The sequence below is a fragment of the Corylus avellana genome, chromosome ca6 (assembly GCF_901000735.1).
Source record: "Corylus avellana chromosome ca6, CavTom2PMs-1.0".
Classification (NCBI taxonomy): Eukaryota; Viridiplantae; Streptophyta; class Magnoliopsida; order Fagales; family Betulaceae; genus Corylus; species Corylus avellana.
In genome coordinates this window covers 4,251,232-4,274,090 of record NC_081546.1, presented here as the reverse complement: position 1 = coordinate 4,274,090, position 22,859 = coordinate 4,251,232, and the positions used below count along the sequence as shown (strand labels likewise).

The window sequence follows — 22,859 nt, the reverse complement described above, 5'->3', positions numbered from 1 at the left end:
GTCAACATTTGATTGGTCCACGTGAAATTCTGTTAAGTCAATTAACGGTCAACTGACAGAATGACTAATTCGGTCTATTATCAAAACTATAGGGACCTCCTATGATAAAAATGAAACCTTAAAGAAAAAAAAAAAAAAAATTATAAAGCTCCAGTGAGTATTTAGTAATTAAGCCCCCAAAAAAAACAATATAAAAAAAGTAATACAAATACATTGCCGAGCAAAAAGTTGGGAAATAGCTTTTGTCCGTTTGAATTTTGGCTTAATAGTTAGAGGACCCACACGTGGCCCCCAAAGAGTTGGTAAAATGATTGTGTTTTAGGCCTGTATTGGCTTTGGCTGTGTGTCCTTAACGATTCTTGTATGTTTACAGCTGGTTAAGCAAATCATGCACCTGGTTCTATCAATCGATATTCAATCCATTGCCCCTCTTATATAATTGATGACTGTAAATGTTGCGATGAAAAGACCAATATTCAGAAAATGGTCTGGCCAAGGTTGATGAAAGGCGGACTCTGTCTCCTCTTTCTTCAATGTTGTATTTCATTGGGTTTTTCCTTCTCAATGTCATTAGCATTTTAGATTTTTGCACTCTTTTATCGTTCTTGATTTTATTTTTGTTTATTTAGGTTGCGCCTCTCTGCTCCGCCTAGAATAACAAGAAAATAGAAGTCATTAAAAATAATAAAATATTTTCTCCTATGATATATCCCCTACACAATACAAGGGGGAAAAACTCACGGATAATTACAAAGACTCATCATGTGAGAACAAACTGTAGGCGACCATATAAGAGGAAAAATGAACCTCGAAATGATTAAAATTTTGTCCAATTGAAAAACAGCAGCTGCCAACAACTACAAGTCATTTCATGAAAATTACATCAATTGGAAAAAGAACATAATTTTGCAATAAAACGTGGTTGATTTAAATACCAAAAAAATAGCAGCAAAAGTTCGTGCATTTCTTCCTATACTCTTCAAGAGGATTTTGATAAACCCTGCGTTTTGGAGTTCAATTTCATACGTCGCTCTTCGTATGATGCTGCAACCAATTCAAGCAAATATTATACGTTAGGAAGAAAGCTTCCCATGTGGCAATGAAAATATTACAGACGATTAATGTTGAAGACATCACTAGTTAGCACTTAACTACCAATTAAAAAGTGCACATAACAAATGAAGAATAGTTAGAGCTGGATTATATCCCTTTAGGACAGTTATGAATTAACTGCAACTGCCTCAGCTGTAAAGCATAATAATGTATCTCAACATGCTATTTCCCAAATTGCATGTCAAGTTACGCCAAAAGAATCTTCGTTCCCATAGAAATGAAGAAAAGCAAATGAAATGAGGTTGTTATTGCTAGCTAGAAGTCTAGGACTTTCTCTAAAAGCAAGTTTCAACCATGGTCTATTAACAAATTATGTTATAAAGAAGGGGGCCACAGAGTGCACATCAAACTAAAGCTTGTTTCTTTTTCCTATTAAAAAGGCATTCCTTTCATATCCAACCATTTAAAGAAAGTGCCGTCTTTAATAACAAACAAGACATTGACGGTTCAATCATATCAAAATAATGCTTCTACGCCATAAACTGTGTAAATGGTCAAGGTACAGTATAACTTACGCTCAGTTGGCCGTGACATAAGTGGAACATGGGGAGCTTTTTTCTTGGTTTTTCCATTGTTTAATGAGCTCTGATCTGAAAACACAAAGGCAGGCATACAGAGCTACATAAATAAACAGCTAAGACGTAACATTGCTTGGTGGTAATGTAACGAAGTAATATTGCTTTCAGCACCACCTGATATGGGCAAGCAGCTTAGCAGAGCTTCATGAAAAATTGCAGCTTGGAGCTGGTAATCGTGGCATTGATTCACCAAGTGTAAACGCAGAACTTGTCCAGCATCTAGAGATGTAAGCAATTCAAACATTATGAAGGAATTAACACATCAAGGGAAGCACATGATAAATTATAAGATTGCGAAAAGAGATTTGACGAAAACGCGTGCTGGTAAAGATATGCTCCATTCATGAGTTTTCAAAGATGAATCAAGTTTGTTGTACACAATCAACATGTATACTCTTTATGATCCAAGTACCTGTTGAACAAATAAACTTGAGACCTTCAAATTCACAAGAATGAAGAACCAAAGGAAGCTCTGGAGCCATGGAGTACTGAGGTTTCCTTGGTGTCCTGTAAGTATCCAGTAATTTGTCTATCACCTACAAATTTAAGCATTTAAACTAAGCTTCTTTCTGATTGTGAAACAAAAAGATGAATGCAGCGACAAATTCCAAGAGGTGAAAATCTATGCGTCTTTGTTCATTGAGACTTATTTCAAAAGTGCTGCAGATGGGCTCATGGGAAAGAATCTGGGTCTTATCCTTGGCACGTGCTTTTGCATATATCTCTTATGAATTTTAACTCATGAATTTCTCCAATGGTTCTACTTGACTACATATGTGATGTAGACCATATGAAACGAACATCAAAAATCTAACGCTATCATCTCGAGTATCTAAGATGGACTAAGACCGAGTATATGGAACTCAAATTAAGTACAACTAGGAACAGAAATGAAGCAATGGTAAGACAGATGGTCTAGAGATACAAAACAGTGATCATTTTAGTCATCTTGGTTCAGTTATGCATAAAGATTGGGAGATTGAGGATGGTGTTTCCAATAGAATAGGATAAGGTGGATGAAGTTAGGAGGTGTATTAGAGATATTGTGTAATTGTAGGATACTAGCAAACCTAAAATACAAACTTATAGAATCAGAGTGAGAACAGCCATGCTTATGATCATAATGTAGGGCAATTAAAAAGCACGTTCGTGAAATGAGCATATTAGCAATGAGGATCTTAAGATGGATGTGTAGCAACACTATGAAAGATATAATAAGGAATGAACTTGTCCATGAGAATGTAGGGTTTGCACCAATTGAGGATAACATGAGGTCGAGTTGTTTGAGATAGTTTGAATATGTACAATGGAAACCTACAAATGCACCAATATTAGAGTGATTATATATTGATGTGAAAGGAGCAAAGGAACCAAAGAAAGTGACAAAAACAAAACATAAAAAGACGTGGATAGAAGTTATAAGGAAAGACATATTCTTAGAAAGGAAACTGGTGACATGACACAAAGATAGAATGACTTAAAAAGCCTCATGTAGCCGACCCCAATTTATTGGAACTTAGAATTGAATTGAATATAATGCTGGATCAACTCATCAAGAGAAATTTTACAGTGAGATAGATGCAGCTCATTGAAAAATTTAGGTGTGTGAAACATAAGCATCATGTGCATTGGCCAATTATTGTTGGCCATCCTCCTGGTGTATTTGGCTGCATTTCAGATTTATGAAATGCCAAAGGAAAAGGTCTTAGATATAAGAAAGTAATAAATAAATCGTATGTTGATTTTTTTATTTATTCTATATCTTAAAAGAGCTAACTAACAAGCTCAAGAAACCAATAAATCAGTGGGAAATATGTTACGTACATCAGGAGATTCAAGATCTTGGCCGATCATCAACAATACAGCAACCATGCAACGGACTTGGTGCCACAGAAAAGCACTACCTTTAATTTTAAATGCCCAAAGTTGATTACCATCATACCTGTGGAGAATAAGAAAATTTTGCAAGCAATACCGAGACATTAAAGGAAAAAAAAAAATTCAGTAGAGAGATTTGTGTCTTGTAAAGTTCATGTGATGAGAGAGCCAAACAATGAGATAAAAAGTTATAGAACATATTAGAAAGAATTTTTAGAAAGCAGTTTCATGGGAACTAGCAGCAATTCAGTAAGAGTTGCTTCAAAATGCCCTAGAATACATGTCAAAAAAATTCAAAAATATATATAGGTATTTTAAAGGTGCACCTAATTTTGACAGCCACCAATGTTACACCCAAGAAAAAAATACATGTACTTTACTGTGAGCCAAATGGACTCTAAAGGTCAAATAGAAGGGAAAACAAATTTCTGCCTTGCCTGGAATTTTAGAAGGGAACTTTGACAGGTACCAATGTTACACCCAAGAAAAAAATACATGTACTTTACTGTGAGCCAAATGGACTCTAAAGGTCAAATAGAAGGGAAAACAAATTTCTGTCCTGCCTGGAATTTCCAAAAATTAGTTTTCTTTAAAACTGTAACCACCGCCCATTAGTATGTGAGACAGATATAAACTGAAGACAAAAATAGTCCTACACACCCCTACTCCTAGTGTGTTAACAATATCAGTCCGGCTTACAAGCGTGATTGTAAGGCCATCATAATAGAACTCAATTTTATCAGGGAAAGAAAGGTGACCCAACTAATTTTGCTAAATAAGAAATGGGTTGGAAGATTTGTCTACCAATGGTCCAATGTCAACCTTACATAGATGGAAAAATTTCGAACGACATGATATGCCGCCTGTAGTTGTGCACATTTACTGCATCCATTTTACAAAAATTTCTGAAGTCATGTTCCCCAATGAATTTCTTACAAGCACTCTCCATAGCCTGGTCAAACATGAACCAAAGAGAAGAAAGTTTCTCAGTTATATGAGCAGCACCGACATGGGTTCACAACATGTTGCAAACCTGAATGGCATACATCGACATACCAAGAGATTCAGGCTGTCCCTCCAAAAGAAGTACTTATACTCCCTGCTCAAACAGCTAAACCTGCAAAGAAAAGAAACAGATTATTCAAACACATACGAAGGCCAAAATAGAATCCAGAAAAGTAATTTTTTTTAAAAAAAAAACCACCAAGTCAACCATGCAATCCATGGCAAATTGCAAACAAAGCAACAGCTATGCTTTTGCAACAGGACTGAAAAACTATATATAAAATGAAGCACAGAAATAACGTATGTCTTTAGCTTTCGATCTTTCATTAACCAATGAATCATCGAGTTTCACTAAGAGATTGCCAAAACATGAATTCTTGAGGAGCTATATAGCTCTTGGTTTCACATCATTAAGCAAATTATGATCCACCACATCAACAATACACGAGGGGTCCACGTCCTGCTATATGGACCTAAATTAAGAATTCCTATTGCCTGTGGGACCCAGTATCCCCTGAGATACTCAGCATTGTCAAGGTGGCAGCTAATTCACACCAAGAATGATAGGACCTACTCCAGATTCCTCCCAGTAAAAAGATGAGACTCAATCCAAATCTCTGAGGTCGCTGCAGAGCATCTCCTTGGCCCACAATATTTTGAGGCCTTAACTTGGTTGCCATAGTTGTGAGTCACAATGTGGAGATGCCCCACCCTTTTGGATCTTGTACCAACTTCATAGCCTTTCCAAGCAGATCAGCATCGCATGTCCACTGGGGCATAGGCTCTCTACATGCCATACTAAAAATGGTCTCTTATTGATTAAGCTAATCCTCAAATGGCCTGGCAATTGCATGATAGATTCTCATCAGCCAGGGCAACCTCCAATGCAGCCCCTTAATCTTTACAGTACTTGCTATGGTTCAATTTTAAAAGGAGGCGTGATATAACAGAACTGCCTCCTTTAACAAACTAGGAAATTTATTATACAACTTCAAAATGACAAACTGAGGAAAATTTCTAGAAAGCCAGACCAACCTTGCACTGAAACCAACAGGAACAGGACACCAGCCTAAAACTCGAATATCATTAGGAAGGGCTCGATTCAGCACCCTCACATAATCGATTTCTCCTTCTGTGACAGACATAAAAAAAATGAGAAAAAAGACATAATATAGTCAAGATGAAAGAAATAAATTTACATATTTTTTGAATGTAATATTAAAAGATGCATGTGATCTAGCTAGTAAAGAACTTAATTATGGCACAGACTCTATTAAATAAGTCAAAAGTCATGCTTTGCAATCTCAACTACTGGCGTACATTCCCTCCATCATGCTTCCCCCCTGGGAAACTCTTTTCAGCCCAAGTTTCTTGCCAACTAGATATATGAATAATGGCTGCCATCCTAAGTCAACCAATATCCTCTAGTGAGGAATATAATGTTGGGTCAACTGTAGAGTAACATAAGCAATGGGGGCACCAAATATATTAAGTTAATTATTGTTAAATCACAACTTGTTTAAGCTTTTGGGATAAAAAATGATTTAAAATGGTATCAGAGCCAAAAGTCCTAGGTTCGAACATTGACTCCATTAATTCACCCCCCACTTAAATAAAATATTTTTTGGGTTGGACTTCACTTATTAAAAATGGAGTTTGAGCTCACACGTGAAGGGGAGTGTTAAAATGTTGATTAAATGAAAAAATTTACCTCTACCTATTAGCTTAAGCTTTGCAGACAAGGGGTGATTTAACAATTATTAACAAAAACTCCATTATAAGGACTTTACTATAAAGAAAACTTTTACATCTTTCCAACTACATATCTACTATCTTTTCACAATTCAATATTCACAGAATCACAGAATTCTATGCTAATAATGGTGCCAATCATGGTCCTAATTGGTAGAGTATAAATATTTCAAGAAAAATGAAGACAATTTCATTAGAAGTATTATACCTAACCATAGAGCCAAGTATTTGGTCCAAAAATCAGTTGTTGTAAACATCCTCTTTTTTTTCTTTTTTTTTTTTCTCTGTTTTTGGTGGCTTAGGAAAATTCTGAACCTAATATACCCATACCTCCACCAAATGAAAGTTGAAAACATGATAAAGTTATGATCCTTGGAACAAAAGAAAACAAGCAAATTTCACCACTAGAAACAAGGCGAGTTTCTGAAACTTCATGTTCCATAAACAGCAAAAAAGCTCAACATTCTACAATAGAGTAAACAAAAAGGATAATTTGGCTCACCAAATTTGTCATCTAAAACAATTTGTCCAGAATTTTCACTGTTCGCACTGGTTCCCTTGAGGTTTGATCTTAAAAAGAGAGCGATCACCTGCGTCAAGCAGTTGCCATCTTTTTTTTTTTTCTTTTTTTTTTTATGAATAATAATTTATTGAAAACACAAAAAGGCAAAGCCCTCATACATGAAGAGTATGCAAGAGAGAACCACACTAAAGGTGTCTAAAATAAATAAAAAATAATTTTTAAAAAAAAAAAAAAAAAAGAAGTTAATAAGCTCTAAAATATTTGAAGAGGAGAAAGAAGGAACATAGACTACAGCCCATTCTAAGAGATATCTCAAAAAAGAGGATTTTAAACAAAGCACAGGGGCCTCGCAGTCCGCAAAGAGGCTCCGATTCCTTTCTCTCTCGATGCTCTACATTAAAAACGCAGGAATAACTTTTGAGATAGCCTCTTTAGAATGTCTCCACCCTTGAGACTTCCAACAATGAAGCAGCTCTAGAATGTACATCCAAAATCTATCAACAAAATAAACAGAGAAAAAGTCTTTTTGCATCAACTTACTTGTCCAACAGAGGAAACCCCCTTATCTGTTCTACCGCACCTTGAGTACTGTAACTCCTTCTTGTCACCAACTAATAGCCTTGTTCTCTCAAAAGCACTGAAAATTTCGGACTGCAGAATAATTCATAACAGAAAGAAGTTTATTCATGATACTAACTGATCTTTTTATGTAATTAAATGTGTCAAGTAGACCCACATCTGCCTTATATCAAGTATGAAGTAATCATCTTCTTGTTTCCTTAAAAATACATCTTTAAAGAGCTAAAAAAGTTAAATACTGGTCATGTGTCTACCAAGTACACCACAAGGGGAAAAAAGGATAAGCAAAATGAGGAGGACAAGAACAACAACCATAACACAGAATATAAGAGTGCCATAACAATGGATCTAACAGTAAAGTTTCTTTTCTATGTAAAAGTGAGAGAAGTGGAATGTTTGCTGTATATCTTCGCTGAGAATTGACATTAGACATGTACCAGATCAGGACAAACAGTGTCATTCCCCATCATATGTTTGTGTATTGGCAACAAGTGGACTGAACATGTATAAGAGATGGTCACAGTGGTTTTGCATGTAGCTTAGCTCATATTAAGTGATATTTGGTAATAGGTGGGATATCTTAACGGGATTCATATATGCATACTTAGCCTTACTAACACTTGTTTAATTCACATTCTAGAGGTGGAAATAATACAAAGATAAGAGTGAAAACTATATCACTTTATGATTATTATTTTTGGTTTTAAACAGAAAACGGAGAGAAAGCACACAGAGAAGAAATACAATTTTAGTATCTTTCTTCCTTACGCCTTTCGTTCTTTCCAAAATGCACCTATTTTGGAAAGGACACTTTAGTAGACCTAAGAGGAAAATAATGACAAACTGAACACCGAGGGAAAAAAAGGTGTGAGAGAATTTAAAAGTTTCTCTTCTTCCTCTAGGATACATAATGTGAGGCTCAAGCATAGCACCTAGAAAAAGCAACATCTACAGAAAGAGAAGACTCTGGATAGAGTGGTCTCTTTTAAAAGCTACAGAAAAACACTTGCAGAGACGTCTTTAAATATGGTAATTCCACAAACAAAATAAATGCTTTAGATCTAAATCTTTTAAATTACTAAGTAAATTGAAACAGGCACAGTCATGCTGTAGCAACATCAACTCTAGAATGGATGCTAAAAATTTCGTTGAGAATTCTGATTTTAAGGTTGAACAAAAACTGCAGCTAGCAAGTTTCCGACCAAACAAGCTTTTGCCTTTCACTTAGCTACCCTGGCAGCAAGCAAAACTAAGGAGAGTGGAACAAGCATCAAGACATCACAGACTACAGTGAAGAAAGACAGAGACCAGAATTTAAATTTCAACTGCTACCGGTACAAACCCATACTTCTGCTCGTCTTAGCACCTTATTTGTTCAATGGATCTAAACCCAGCCAATTGTATGGTTTTGCTCCGTAGATGATCATTTAATTATTATTATTTGATAAATAATGTTATGCATATCAAAAAGCGCAGAGGGGCACAACCTTAGTTTACAAGAAAATATATAAGAGAACACCAAAAAAAAAAACCCGAAAAAAAAAAAAAAAAAAAAAAAAATGCCAAGACACTCGCAACAGAACCCTAAACCCAAGAGAAACCCTAAACTATCAACATAACCCTGCATTTACCCCGGCTAGAGCCACTGCCTCTAGCATCAAAGTTAATGGAGCATTACAAATTTTTAAGCTCCCTCCTCCCCTTTGGTTTAGAAGATTAACCCTTTTCAGTAGCATAAAACAGCTCCAGAAGCCTTTTCCTATCACCCCCAAAAGACAACCCCATAGTGGGAGCGGCTCCCATCGCACTAAGCACAACCTCAGAGTAGCCATCCTCCCCTAAACTCTCAACATAACCCTGCCTTTATTCAACTCATATGTTGTTCAATCATGACATACAAGGAATCTATAAATATTAAATACCGAGTATTTGTTTGATAAGTAATTGAAATATCATTAAAAAGAGCAAAAGACACCACCCAAGTACACATGAAATATACAGAAGGAACACATAACTAGAAGGAGAAAACAGAGCAAAAAAATCATAAAAACCACGCAAAGTAGGATAGTCTAAAGTAGCTGTCTAGTGGTAAAGAGTATTGAAAAGGAAGACTTTAGTTACATCACCTTCTTCTTGTAGTCTTCAAGACTTCAATCATTTATTTCCCTCCAAAGACACCATCTTCCACACTGCTGTACTCTAAGGACTACCATTTAACCCTCTTCAATATGCGGAAAGGTTCACCACTCGTCTAGGAATAATCCAAGTCAACCCAACACAACTAAAAATAGCACTCCATTAGGTACTAACAACCTCACGATAAAGAAGAAGAAGATCCACCGATTACCCACTCCTCTCACACATACAACACTAATCAACCACATAGCATTTTGTGGGAAAAAAATGAGCCATTTTGCCACCACTGTTTATACTAAAGACAGTATTTTGTGTTGAGTGGCAGAAGAAACAACATTTTCTGGACCAATACGTAAAGCAACTAATATTATGCATTAAGTTGCATCTTTTGTGCCTTACTAGTTCATAACTCAAAAAAAAAGAAAAAAAAAAAAGAAGGAACCGTACCTCGATGGTAGGATCCATTTGTGCCTCTGAAGCAAAACCATAGAACCTGTATTGTAGCAAATAAGTCACATTCAACCGTCATGATGAAGAGTGTGTGAGTTCTTGTAACCTATTAATTATGATAATGAAAAAAAAATACCATGAAGAAGAAGAAACTGCTAAAAGAGGAACATGATTTAGTTTAAAACCAAAATTCTCACCTTTACACAGCCTGCAAGTTTTAGACACTGAAGGACTAACCATATGAAATGTTGTTTCAAAAATATAATTTTTAAATGATTATTAATGCACTTACAACAGAAACTATACATAAAAGATTACTGCATGGTTTCCAAAAAAAAAAAAAGAAACACCTATGCTGAACATCTCTTATCTCTAATGATTACAGGGCATGCTGACGTGAAGTTTCACAAAGAGTTTGTACGGTATTAATGAAAATCCAGTAATATTTTGTGAATAACATTTTCATTTTTTCACTTCTTTTATAAAGCATGTCACATATTAATATATAAATAAATATTTGTCAAGGGAAAAGATATCCCAAATTTGTTAAGCTGAATATTATAGCTACACAGTGTACCTTTGCCCAAAATACATGAGTTTTAGAGCAACATATCTCTTGCAATGGTGATTCATGGTCCTTGTGTTATACCCTGTACCAGTGGTAAATACATGAATTTAAATGCAGATTATGTTTTATTGGTAAATTTAGAAACAGACATTGTTAGATTGCTACCCATGTTCAACAAACTGATACTTTTACAAGTAGAAATAAGGAGAGTAGGATAACCGATGACAATTTCATTAGAGTCAAAATCAGCTTATTGAAAATAACTTTCTAGTATGATTTTCAAAGCACAAAAGGCAATTGGGTTTGAAAATGAGAACCACTGGCTGGTAGCAAGGAAGGTAAGCAACAATTTGGAACACAACCTGCTTAGGCAACAGGTGCCAACTTCAGTATCATTAGAATTAATAAAGAAAAAAAAAATACACAATCCTATGAAAAAATTAAAAATTAAAAATTAAAAAATTAAAAAAAATGAAAAAAAAAAAGGGAAAAAAGGAAAAGAAAAGAACATACAGAAATTCATGCAACATTTTTGCAAAACAAATAGTCTGGAATTAAAACTATCCAGCACGGCTGTTTTTCATTTTTCTTTTCTGCTGATGCAGATTTCAATTATTTGTGAAATTAAATACCCAATCTTCATCATGGAAAAATAAGATACCCACGAAGATGATAAAGAAAGAATAATAAGCCAAAGAACCATGAAGACATCTGGTCACAATACTAGGGAATATCTCTCTCGTGCCTAATGATGATAGAGAATTTAAAAGGAGTTGCCTGGGGCCCTGCATCGTACTAATGCAACTGCATGCTGCACCTAAAAGATGGATTTGGAATATTAAAACAAGAAAGGCCTATCTCAGACATTCAAGTCTTTTTTATGCTCAACCAAAAATTCATATTGGAATCAATATTCATGAATGTCAATTTGTTTCTTCGGGTTTTCAAAACCATCAAATTCAAATCTATAGCGTAAGTGCTACATTCAATTCCTTTTCCATCATATCTTAGTGCTGGTTTTAAAAAAGATAAGTTACAGCTTTTAATGATTCATACAAACAATATTTGGGAAAATCAATGGATCTGTATAGAGCAGGAAACAAAACCTGAAATTTTCTCTGCTACATTCTTCTTTGCGGTCCTACTACCACCTGTTTTTGACTCCCTTCTTCCCTCAACAAGACTATCACGATCTACGACAGCCCCGTCACATGTTTCCTCTATCTGCAACATAAGTATATATTAATTCCACCACACATGCTCACCTTCAAATGAGCTAAACATAAAAATGGCATAATAAAATCAGATTTGTTTTCCTTCCTCCTTTTGTACTTTTTGCTCAGCTGGAAACTTAATTGTGCAACAAAGTTATTCCTTGACATCAAGAGCAACAATACTATTACCAAAGGGACCGAAAGTATAATTTTAGTCAAAAAATAGTTAAGAGTTGCGAACCTCATGACAGCGGCATCTTGAAAGTCGAGATGACAGCTTTGCATTCTCTGCCTCTAAGTCCTGGTTTAAGAGTTCCAAACTGGTAACTAGAACCATATAAAACAAAAAATTTCCAAGGCTTTTTGTTTGGTTGCTCTTGCTCATGTTATTGAGGAAACAAAAGAATTTCAAGGCTTTAGGACCTATGGATAAAAATCTCAAAATTTTGAGTGGAAGCTCTTGTTTCACTGAGCTCCAAGTAAAATTTCAAGTCTTCTAGTCAAATTCAGTTTTCTACAATTTAACGAGCAAGCAACCATGGCATTGTAACCATTGTTACATGCTTTATTAAATTCTAGCTCTCAGAAGCAAGAAAAACAGTTCCAAAACGATAGCCAAACAGCGCCTGCGAAAGAGTAGCAAGTCTAAAAGACGCGGTTGGTTCTGTTTATTTCCATCTTATTTTCTGCTCTGGTTACTCGACAACCAAACGGGGCCAAATGGAAGGCACATACAGAGAGAGTACCTTGATTCTGCGCTGGAGAGAGTCTACGAGGGATTGCAGGCTGGGGACGCCTGTATCGGGTAGGGGAGGATCGCTCACTTCCTTCGACATGGTCAATGTGCGATGCGAGTTGCGACTGTTGCCTAGGGCCTCGAAGTCGAGGGTGAAAACGCGTTTGGGATTTTCTTCAAACCGGGTCGGTAAAAAGTGCGATTTAAATTAAATCGTTAATTATGTATATATATATATATATATATATATAGTTTAAAGGTTAAAACTGCACTATCAAACACTTAATTATATTTTTAAAATTTTCATTTTTTAAATCACACAATTTTAAATTGCATGTTTTGAAATCAAACCCTAAAACAAGTTGCTATGACATTCTTAAGAGCGCAGTTAACATCAAATGAAAATTTTAAAAGTTATATTATTTTTAAGGGCTAATTATTTTTTGAGAAAATGTATGATAAATCATTGAGTCAGCCATTCAAAATTTTAATATCCTTAAGTGTTTTTTTTTTCGAAAATTTAGTCCCTGGATCAATTAAAATGACAATAAAACCCTTGCCGTTAAAATTTTTTAACAGACGCTAAAGAACTTCAAAACGCACCATTTTACTCAATTAAAATATTAATTTTTTTATTAATTTAATTTAAAATTTTAAATCTATAAAAAAAAAAAAAAAATTAAGGGTGGCCAGGGTGGCTGCCCGCCACCCTGGCCGCCGCCCTTGGTGGTTTGACCACCCCCAGGTTGGGGTGGCCTGTGGCTCCCACCCATGGGGTGGCTCGCGGCCACCCCATGGGTTTTTTTTTTTTTAATTATTTAAATTAAATTAATATTTTAATGGAGTAAAACGGTGTGTTTTTAAGTTCTTTAACGTCTATTACAAAATTTTAACGGCAAGGGTTTTATTGTCATTTTAATTGATTCAGGGACTAAATTTTCAAAAAAAAAAAAACTTAAGGATATTAAAATTTTGAAGGTCTGACTCAAGGATTTATCATACATTTTCCCTTATGTTTTTAGTACCTATGTTTTTGCACATTTTTATTTGTTCTCACCCGAGTTTCAAATCCTATTCCAAATGGCACATGACTTACTGAAAAAGATCTACTTAATACTTCCGTTACATTCCATTAACCCAAACTAAAGGAATATCACATCTCATCGCATACAAATGTCGCATATCATAAATAATTAAATTATAATTAAATACTTAAAAAACAAAACTGAAAAAAATAATAATAATAATGGGGTGGCCCGGCCAACACATTTTGGCCAATGAGGGTGGCTGCCACCTCATAATTTTTCAAATTATTATTATTATTTTTTGGGTTTAGTTTTTTAATTTTTTTAGGACACGTAGCATTTTTATGTGCCGTGTGACGGAAATAATAAATTGGTACTTTCTCGTAAGTCAAGTACCATTTGTGAAAAGATTTAAAATTCAAGTTAAAAAAATAAAAATGTGCAGACCTAAGTACTAAAAAATTAATTAATCCTATTTTTAAAGCAACACAAGAATTTTAGCATTACTTATCTCTGATAAGTGAAATGGAGAAATCCGCCCGGTTATAAACTCCAAACGAGAAGAAAAAACCAAACGCAGTCGTTTTTAAAAGTCGATAGCATAGAAATAAATTAACGATAAAACGTATAATGAAACACAAAGCTATAATTTAAATTAAACCAACGACTAGCCGACCCGAGCCAAATGGAGAAGACAGAGAACGAGACCGAAATATTCCGAGAAATCGAGGAAACGGGCTCGGGCCTGGATGGTTCTCCTCCAAGCACGGATCCGATCGTGAACTCGAAGACCGTGAAGACGAAGGTGCCGGAAGTGGAGGTCCACCTGTTCCGGGGGGGCAAGGGTCCGATCGACGTGTTCAAGGCGGGACTGGGTGGGTGGGAGCAGGACCAGCTCGAGGTCCGAGACATCCTCGACAAATACGGGTTCAAGTCGCTCTACGCGTTCAATTCCGGGGCGGGGCGTGGCCTCGCGATCCGGTTCAACCCGAGGAACGGACGGTCTGTGTTGACTTACAAGGACGGAGCCGTGGTTTACATCGATGGGGAGCCCAAGGTACTTTTGGAGAAATTGAAGTTTTTATCTTGTGTGTTTTTGCGATATATTTCTGCTTTGTTGCTGAGAAAAATGCAATAAAGGAAATTGAATCATAATTTGTTTGTTCAATTAAAACCAAAATTAACTCCACTAAAGCATGAATAAACCCCATGTATTCTTTTTACTGTAACCATGTATTCTTTTTAGTTCCACTATAATTAGGGCAGTAAATGAACAGAGCTCAAAAACTTGACTCGAGTTCGGTTGGTTTATTAAATGAACCAAACTTGTATAATATCATATAACTTCATTTTCATTATTTTTTATAGCATTATTTTAACTTTGTAGAACATCTTAAATAGTTACAAAGATAAATTGAATTCTCTTTTCCTAATGTAATAGATATAGATTGAATTATTGTGATTGTAGATCTTGATATAGATATCTGTGTTATCAAGACATCTGTGTGTTAATGTGTAGATGAGTGCATTTATGTATATATATATATATATATATATATATGAGATTTGATTGTTTAAGATTTGAATTCATTTATCTAATCAACTCAAATGATAAAACGTTAACAATAATAATTGGTGTTCTTTCTTTTCTCTCTTTGACTTAAACATCTACAGAGGAGATGCAATATTGCGTGATAGTTTTGACAATTGGGTTTAGGCGGATATTTCTATGAACGATATTCATATCATTTTTCCATCTTATCTCCAATCATTTGGGACATGAGAAGTCAAAAAACCAGTTTGGAAGTGCTCTCTATTCAGTTCTGGGAGTGAAGACCATATTGCCCAGTCATACCCTCTCTAATTTTGGATGTCGTGTGTTTTCAAGAAAGTAAAAATTGCTAATACTGATTCTTTTCCTTGCATCATTAAGGCCACATACATTCCAGTTGAGAATTTTCAGATTCATAGTGGGATGGGAGCCTTGCTACCTTATCGAGAAGAAAAGTGGGGTTTAAGATGGGATTATTACTCTTGCCACGTTTCAGATTCAAGGGTTCCTCTTGGAGTCGTAGTTCACTGAACTTGACAAGTTAAGTTATTCCCTAACACCCTTAGCCTGCTCCCTGACACTTTTTTGAGAGAACCCGATTTCCAGCAACATCCTAAAGCTGGAATCAATAGCAGCAAACAAATTTGAAGCCTCCTGATCAAATCTTTCGTATGAAACCACCAAGAATTTTTCTATCCCGTACATTTTTCTATTGAATCAATATGAGTCCTTACCATGTACCAAATGGGAGGATGATGCATTTAGAGAATCGATCACGGGGGCTACTAGAACCTCTTTGCAAAAGAGGGAAGCCACAGAGACTGGACAAGCGAGCATAGGAGTTGCTACAATATTCGCCACCAACGAAGTAAAATCCTCCTTACCAGTCTTGAACTAAGATCCTTGGGAAACCACCAACACATACATCCTGTCAGAGCCACTGGAGAATCCACTCGAGAGGTCATAAGAAGGTAGAGTCTTAGAGTCGGCTACCGGGCTAGGGTATGGGCAAGGAGAGAATGGGAGGGTGTGGCGGAGGTAACAAACCTAGATGCCTTGCTGGGAGAAGAGACCCAGCCACGGGCTAGCGGTTAGCCTTGCTTGTCGAGTTGGTATGCCACTCTATCGTCGATCTGGTAGTCGGTTCTGCCAGCCCACCGCTTCCTTGCAAAATGAAGTGCGTCAGAGTGGAGATCATTGTCGATCGACTGGCGATCTGAGAGAGCCCTTCACCCGATAATGAAATTTGACCCGAAAGCCTCATATCGAGCCACACCCCAGTCAATCCTTGTCGTGAGTTTCTTTTTCTTCAATATTGTGCGATGGTTTTGACAATTGGGTTTAGGCAGATATTTCTATGAAGGATATTCACATAATTTTTCCACCTTATCTCCATTCTTTTGGGACATGAAAAGTCCAAAAATCAGTTTGGAAGTGCTCTCTATTCAGTTCTGGGAGTGGAGACCATATTACCCAGTCATACTCTCTCTAATTTTGGATGATAGTATTAGCTTTTTGTCCTCCATATTATTATGTGCAGTTTTCTAATTTGTGGGGTGTCTGATTCTGCTTGCACAAGACGATTTTCAAATTCATTTCATTGTACCAAGAATGTTCTGAGAGCTTAATGGTGTGTGCCATAACTTTTACTCTGATAATATTAAATTATCTGAGGTTTCCATATGGTCACCAATTTTCTTAGATAATTAAGAACTTTTCTTTGTTCCCCTTTTAATTTCCAATGCTTGTTAGGTCAACTTGTGCCTGATATCAAATTATTCCAACTTGACCGACCCTTAAAAATAGATGTTGGAAATAAAGATCTTGTTTTAGCCGATTATGATTTTTCTTATTTTATTAATCTCTGATTGCAGGATTCCTTGATCAAACCCGTAACCAAGATCTTGTTTGGGGTAGCAGTTATAACCATTTTGCTGACATTGATTTTGAAGGAAACTCCAGCGTGGGTCGAGAAATTTAACATTTTTGGTGGGAGCTTCCCTCCATGGATCCTTGCTTGCGTGGTCATCGTTTTCACTCGCATGCGGAAAAGAACAAAGGACTTGTTGAAAAAGTATGGTTGGTGAAAGAAAAAAACAAACAAACAAAATTTTTCGTCTTTAGAGCTCACGAGTTTTTCAGTTCTCTAGCTCCAAGTTTTGTCTAAATCAAATTTTCTTCATAATCATCCTTACATTCACATTCAGCAGTAGAACATGTTGAATGGTATTTTCTTTCTGGTAGATGATTTTGGTGTTTTTCCACAATAAAACTGTAATGAATTTGTGAATTATGTCAATGCAATTCAGGCTGTGGAATGGTTTATATGATGTGTGGAATTTGCTCATTCAGATGCATCTTATAACTGAAAATGCTGGAACATGGTTTATATGTTGGATTTATATGATATGTGGTTTGCTATGGACAGTGAACACCATGGGTGTCTTCAATTTCTCAATCAATCTAGTAGATCATTTTTAGGAGGCCCGATGGCCATAGATCAAAGTTACAAATTTTGTTAGGTTTCAGCTGGAACCATCGGGATTTTCCATTCCAATAATCAAACCAAAACATTATAGCGTAATGTTGTTTAGTAGACAGTTATACAATTGTTATGTTACTTAGATGATATAGAAAATCAACCTTTAGGTCGACGCTAGTTCAAAAAAAAAAAAAAAAAATCAATAGTTGATTTTCACTACAACGTCAACACTTAAACCAGGATATTTATGCCCTCAAATAATAAATTGACACATCAACATGTTAACACTAACCCTAACTTAGACGATAACACAACATCCTTACATGTCTTCAACAAATCGACTCATCTACAAAATCCCCCTTCAAAAAATGGAATTCCACCGCCCTCTCCTCCGTCACCGCGTTCACCGCTGCTCCAAACACTTGTGAGTCCTTAACCTTTCCTTTTCTCTAGAGTGTAGCATATATAGTTTAGGGATTTCATTTTCATTCACCCCATTCTTCTTGTATTTCGAAAATAGAGATTAGAATGTGGGTGAGAGTAAGAATTGGGACAAAAAAGAAAGAGAAGTTCGTGAGGTTGAGGGAAAATGAGAGAACAGAAGAAAAATGGAATCATGATTTTCTTTTTCTTATCAGAAAACATAGCCAACGAATAGAAAAGTTTGCAGTTTCGCTTTTATATATGAGAAAAGTTTAAACTGATCATATCATTTTTCCGCTTTTGATTAGATAAGTACAGTAATCAAATCAATGTAAATTGATTACCATGAAATCTAATTACAATCAAATCTGATTATAATAAATTACAACAAATCTTGAAATCAAATCCCTTAATATACTCTAACAAGCGCATCGATCATACGTCCGATTTGTTTACTTTCCCATCAATAACATGAAAGCGATCATGCAATAGCGGCTTAAATCTACAAGGAGGTAAGTTGGCGGGGCGGTCACGAATGGTGGTGGTAGCAGTGGGGCCATTCTTCACTATGAAAACAGTGTCCATACCCCAGCTCAAATGCCGATCAAAATGACAGTACATAAGCCATACCCCTGCCAATAAATCATTTGTATTAGTCTTTACACTATTTCTTGTGATATAAATGTGAAATCCCTTCTCCTATATATATATTAAGCATACCGGGATTATCAGCTCTAATTCTGATGGCCGCCCATCCATCTTTAGGGACTATAATAGTGTTAGCTTGAGGTGGATCAACCAAGTTATAAGATGGAGGGTCCGTCACGTTGTTGAAATTTCCCACACCCGTTCCAACCAAATATAATCCGAATCCATATATGGATTGGGTGATCTTCTGATCCACTGAAAACATCAGTCCCTTGGAAAACTATTTCCACCGATGCATTGTAGTCCAACACCTTCACCTTTGTCCCTTGTCTCGTATGTGTATAGTTTGTTGTCCTTAAATTGTCGGATGTAAAATTAAAAAATGCCGGAGGCTTGTCTGGGAAATCTGATTCGTAAATCTTACTCAAGTTCCTGCATATATATATATATATATATATAACAATTTATTATTATATATAGTCGTGAATGCAAACACATTCAAAGTAAAGCTTAAACTGATAGAAATAAGTAAATTTAATCACTTAATCACGTTGAATATTTAATTTAAATTGGGTGAATTGATAGAGTCAATAGATTCCAGACATTGACTCTGATACCATATTAAATCACAATTTATCACAAAAGTTTAAGCTGATATAAGAAGATGTAAATTTAATCACTTAATCAACAGGAAAATTTTTACTTAAGACCCCTGAACTACCACGCATTTTGAGAAGACCCTCCAAATTTCCAAAACTCTCAATTTCCATCTCCTTAAACTTTCAATTTGATGCAATGTACCCCCTCCGTCAGATTTTCAACGTTAAAAGTGATAAAATGACCTTTATACCCTTTTTTTATTTTATAAAATTTCAAATTTACCTTAACTTCAAATTAATCTTTTTTAAAAGGAAGGGAAAATCAAAGGGTAATTTTATTTTTTAGTAATTTCTGTTATGGGTTAACGGCTAAATCTAACGGAATGGTCAATTGAATCAAATTAAAAGTTCATGGAGTTAAATTAAGAGTTTAAAATTTAGGGTCTTTTTAAAACACATGGTAGTTTAGGGATCTAAAATAAAAAATTTCATAATCATCAATACAAGAGCAAATTTTTTTTTTTTTTGACATATCCGCACAAGAAGGAGAGGGGGGATTTGAACTAGTGACATCCGCTTCATTAGGCGTGGTCTTAGCCGATTGAGCTACCTCTTAGGGACAATACAAGAGCAAATTAATTACCTGTAGTAAGCTTGTAGAATATCAATGGAGGGGTTCACGAAGCTCATGTTGTTCAAGCTTGCAAGCAGCCGGTTGCCGTCGGGTCCAGCACACGTGTCATTTGCGCAGGGATTCATGTTCATGGAAAGCGTTAAAAACATTCTAGAATCGATTTCACGCGACACGTCTACAGGGTGATCTTGGTTCGCCAAGCTCCTCAGGCCACCCGTGAACGTGCGCGAAGCTGAGACATCATTGTAATGCGGGAGGTTTACCGGATAGGAAGGCGTCGACGGTAAAGTGTAGTTGCCGGAGTACTGCCAAATCACCGTGGCGATGCTGTCGTCGAAATCATATAGTGCCTCGTCGTAGAAAGGGCTGATGAGCATGTAATATTGGGTGGGAGATTGGTTTGCTGTGACAAGGACGTCCATTGTCTGTCCCGGAGCTATGATAACGTAACCTGTAGTAAAGGGTTTCACATACGCTGCATCCCAACCGACGACTGTGAGATTGTGTTCGGAGATTGTGAAGAAGAAGTCTCTGTTCATTGCAGCATTTACTAGGCGTAGAAGAAAGGTCTTGCCCTGGTCAACCACCATATGGTATGTTGATTCTGCGTGCTCATGAGTTTGAACAACACATAATATTTAATTGAAATGAGAGTTGAATGATGGAGATTTGACAGATTGTTCGAACTCATGACTTTTTTTTCTGATACCATGTTAAATTACTATTTATAACAAAACCTTAAGTTGATAGAAAATAATAGACTTAAATTATTTAAATTAAAGAAATGTTGCTCAGCATTCTCAAGTATCCATCTCCTATAACACTATTGTCTATGTAGCACATTTACATCCACTTGAGAAAACGATTGGAGATTGACACTTGAGATTGTTGAGTATGTACATAACATTTTAAAAAAAAATTATATTCTAAAAGAGCGTCGCGTCAATTTGTAAGAAAATAACCATAAAAGTTATATTAGCCCAGATATTTTCCTTATAGAGGTCGATAAATATCAGTAAAAAGTAGTGTTTTCGAGATCTTGGAAAGGAGAACTATATATAGATGTGGAAATTAACACAAAGCAATTGAGGAACCCAATATGGTGGACTGGACTTTAATTAATTTTTGTAATATTGCTAGCTTGTTGTGTACATACATATATACATACATATATAAATATACCTTTTGAGCATGGCTTGTAATCTTCTGGTTGACCATTGATAGTGAAAGCATCTGAAAGCGGTGTTGCTCCACCAGTTTTCATGGCATTATATATTAAAGACATCACATCTCCTTTATACCATGATCCTGCAAGGACAACAGAAACCGAAGAATACAAATTTAAATGAAACCCTACCCATTAATTACCATCACATTGACATGGTGGTGGTATAAGATTTGAAGAAAAAGACAATATATAAGTTTGCGTACCAAAAACAATAACTTCTTCTTCACTAGGTTTGGGAAATGGATAAGCTGTTCCAGTAGCGGGCAAAATGACAATGGCGCCATGGACTGACGCACGAGTCCAATCGCTATGGGCGTGCCACCACAGGGTTCCCTCCTCCGTCGAGAATATGATTTCGTAAGTGAAGTTTGTTCCAGGACTGATCGGGCACTGTGTGATAAACTCTGGACCATCTGACCATGGATTTCTTGGTTGCTTTACTCCATGCCTAGTCGCATCCCCACAAACTCGTGCATGAATTCTCCGAGGAATATATATATAGAGAGAGAGAGAGAGAAAGACTAGAGAGAAAGAGAAGAGAGATATATATATAGTAAGTACGTACCAGTGAATGGTGAGACCATAGTTTCCATGATTATGGACATTAACATATACAGTATCGCCTTTGTGGATGCGAATCACCGGCCCTGGAAAACTGCCATTAACGGTTAACATGCTCTTGCTGCCACACAGCCTTGTAAAGTTTGTCTCTTTCACCTACGTACAAGTTACAACCAACCAAAAATATACTCACAAACATGCAGCATGCATGCAATAATGAACAGGATAGGCTGGCTAGGGTTCAAAGTAATATACTTACAACAAAGTCATAGAAATGGACATTGCCCTGATCAGCCTGAGCCATGCATAAGAGCGTCCGACCAAGGGCCACTAACAAAGCAATAATGTAATATATATTATTTTCCATTGTTCTCATGGACGTACACCCAAAGGAAGACTGACAAATACTCAGTCTCTTGTTTCATCTCTTCACCATTCCTGTGAGAGCTATTTATGGAAGCTAGCTAGCTAGAGATATATATGCCATCATAAACATGTTATATTTATAGCCATGACCATTTGGTGGCCGAGTCCTTGTTAATTACCTAGCTAGAAGTCGACCCAAAGAATCTCAGAAAATTAGCTGGTTACAGTCTTCTATCTCGTTACAGTTAACCGACAGCAGTAAAATCAAAAGAAAAATTACTGCAAGGATAAGATTTGTTTGTCGGTTTCTAATATTGCATTCACACAGAGGGTAAGATATGTTTCACTCGTTTGAGGTAATTAAGGCAAAAACACTTCAATCCTATATAATAATTTCACACGATACAACAAAATTCGAGGATGATTTATAGTTTAGGAAAACGAAATGGGAATATATATATATATATATATATATATATATATATATATATATATATATGCAACTCCGTGGAGTATAAGGCGGTCTGGTTTACTCGAATCGACGCCTGGAGTTTGGAATGATCTCATAGAAAAATAATTTTCGATTCACAAAGCTTACCAAAAATAAATAAATAAAAGAAGTCTCCAAGGAAGGAAGCCACGTAAAAAATTTCAACCTCATGCCTTTGAAAAAAGTGTCATTGACCAGTTTAATATATATTATTCAACTTCTTAACAAATGTAATACAATAATATTCCAGGTACGTGGTGTTAATTTCGTAGCCAATTCTAAGCGACCATATGTTATTATATATTATGACCACTATATA

At 36.0% G+C, this 22,859-nt stretch overlaps 2 protein-coding genes and 1 pseudogene across 2 annotated transcripts; 1 reads left to right on the top strand and 2 right to left on the bottom strand.

Moving 5' to 3' along the window:
- Positions 1–679: 679 nt before the first annotated feature.
- LOC132184074 (uncharacterized) lies at positions 680–12,689 on the bottom strand. The gene is made up of 15 exons (XM_059597558.1): positions 12,543–12,689; positions 12,038–12,097; positions 11,689–11,806; positions 10,592–10,664; positions 10,012–10,057; positions 7,390–7,500; positions 6,829–6,916; positions 5,610–5,706; positions 4,626–4,686; positions 4,397–4,521; positions 3,516–3,633; positions 2,104–2,227; positions 1,806–1,910; positions 1,629–1,703; positions 680–1,044 (listed from the first exon to the last, which is right to left on the bottom strand). The coding sequence occupies exons 1-15, from the start codon at positions 12,630–12,632 to the stop codon at positions 980–982; spliced, it is 1,356 nt and encodes a 451-aa protein (XP_059453541.1). The 5' UTR covers positions 12,633–12,689; the 3' UTR covers positions 680–979.
- Positions 12,690–14,201: 1,512 nt separating this feature from the next.
- Positions 14,202–17,434, top strand: LOC132184586 (uncharacterized). The gene is made up of 2 exons (XM_059598274.1): positions 14,202–14,614; positions 16,984–17,434. The coding sequence occupies exons 1-2, from the start codon at positions 14,243–14,245 to the stop codon at positions 17,194–17,196; spliced, it is 585 nt and encodes a 194-aa protein (XP_059454257.1). The 5' UTR covers positions 14,202–14,242; the 3' UTR covers positions 17,197–17,434.
- A 1,015-nt stretch (positions 17,435–18,449) lies between these two features.
- LOC132184009 (putative laccase-9) lies at positions 18,450–22,051 on the bottom strand (annotated as a pseudogene).
- Positions 22,052–22,859: the final 808 nt, after the last annotated feature.

Coding starts and splice junctions, on each gene's coding strand:
- LOC132184074 (XM_059597558.1), bottom strand. CDS start 12,632: ATGTCGAAGGAAGTGAGCGATCCTCCCCTACCCGATACAGGCGTCCCC. Junction 10,058..10,591: donor CTCATGTATTTTGGGCAAAG/GTACACTGTGTA, acceptor GCTACAATACAG/GTTCTATGGTTTTGCTTCAG. Junction 1,045..1,628: donor TATGTCACGGCCAACTGAGC/GTAAGTTATACT, acceptor AATTGGTTGCAG/CATCATACGAAGAGCGACGT.
- LOC132184586 (XM_059598274.1), top strand. CDS start 14,243: ATGGAGAAGACAGAGAACGAGACCGAAATATTCCGAGAAATCGAGGAA. Junction 14,615..16,983: donor ACATCGATGGGGAGCCCAAG/GTACTTTTGGAG, acceptor CTCTGATTGCAG/GATTCCTTGATCAAACCCGT.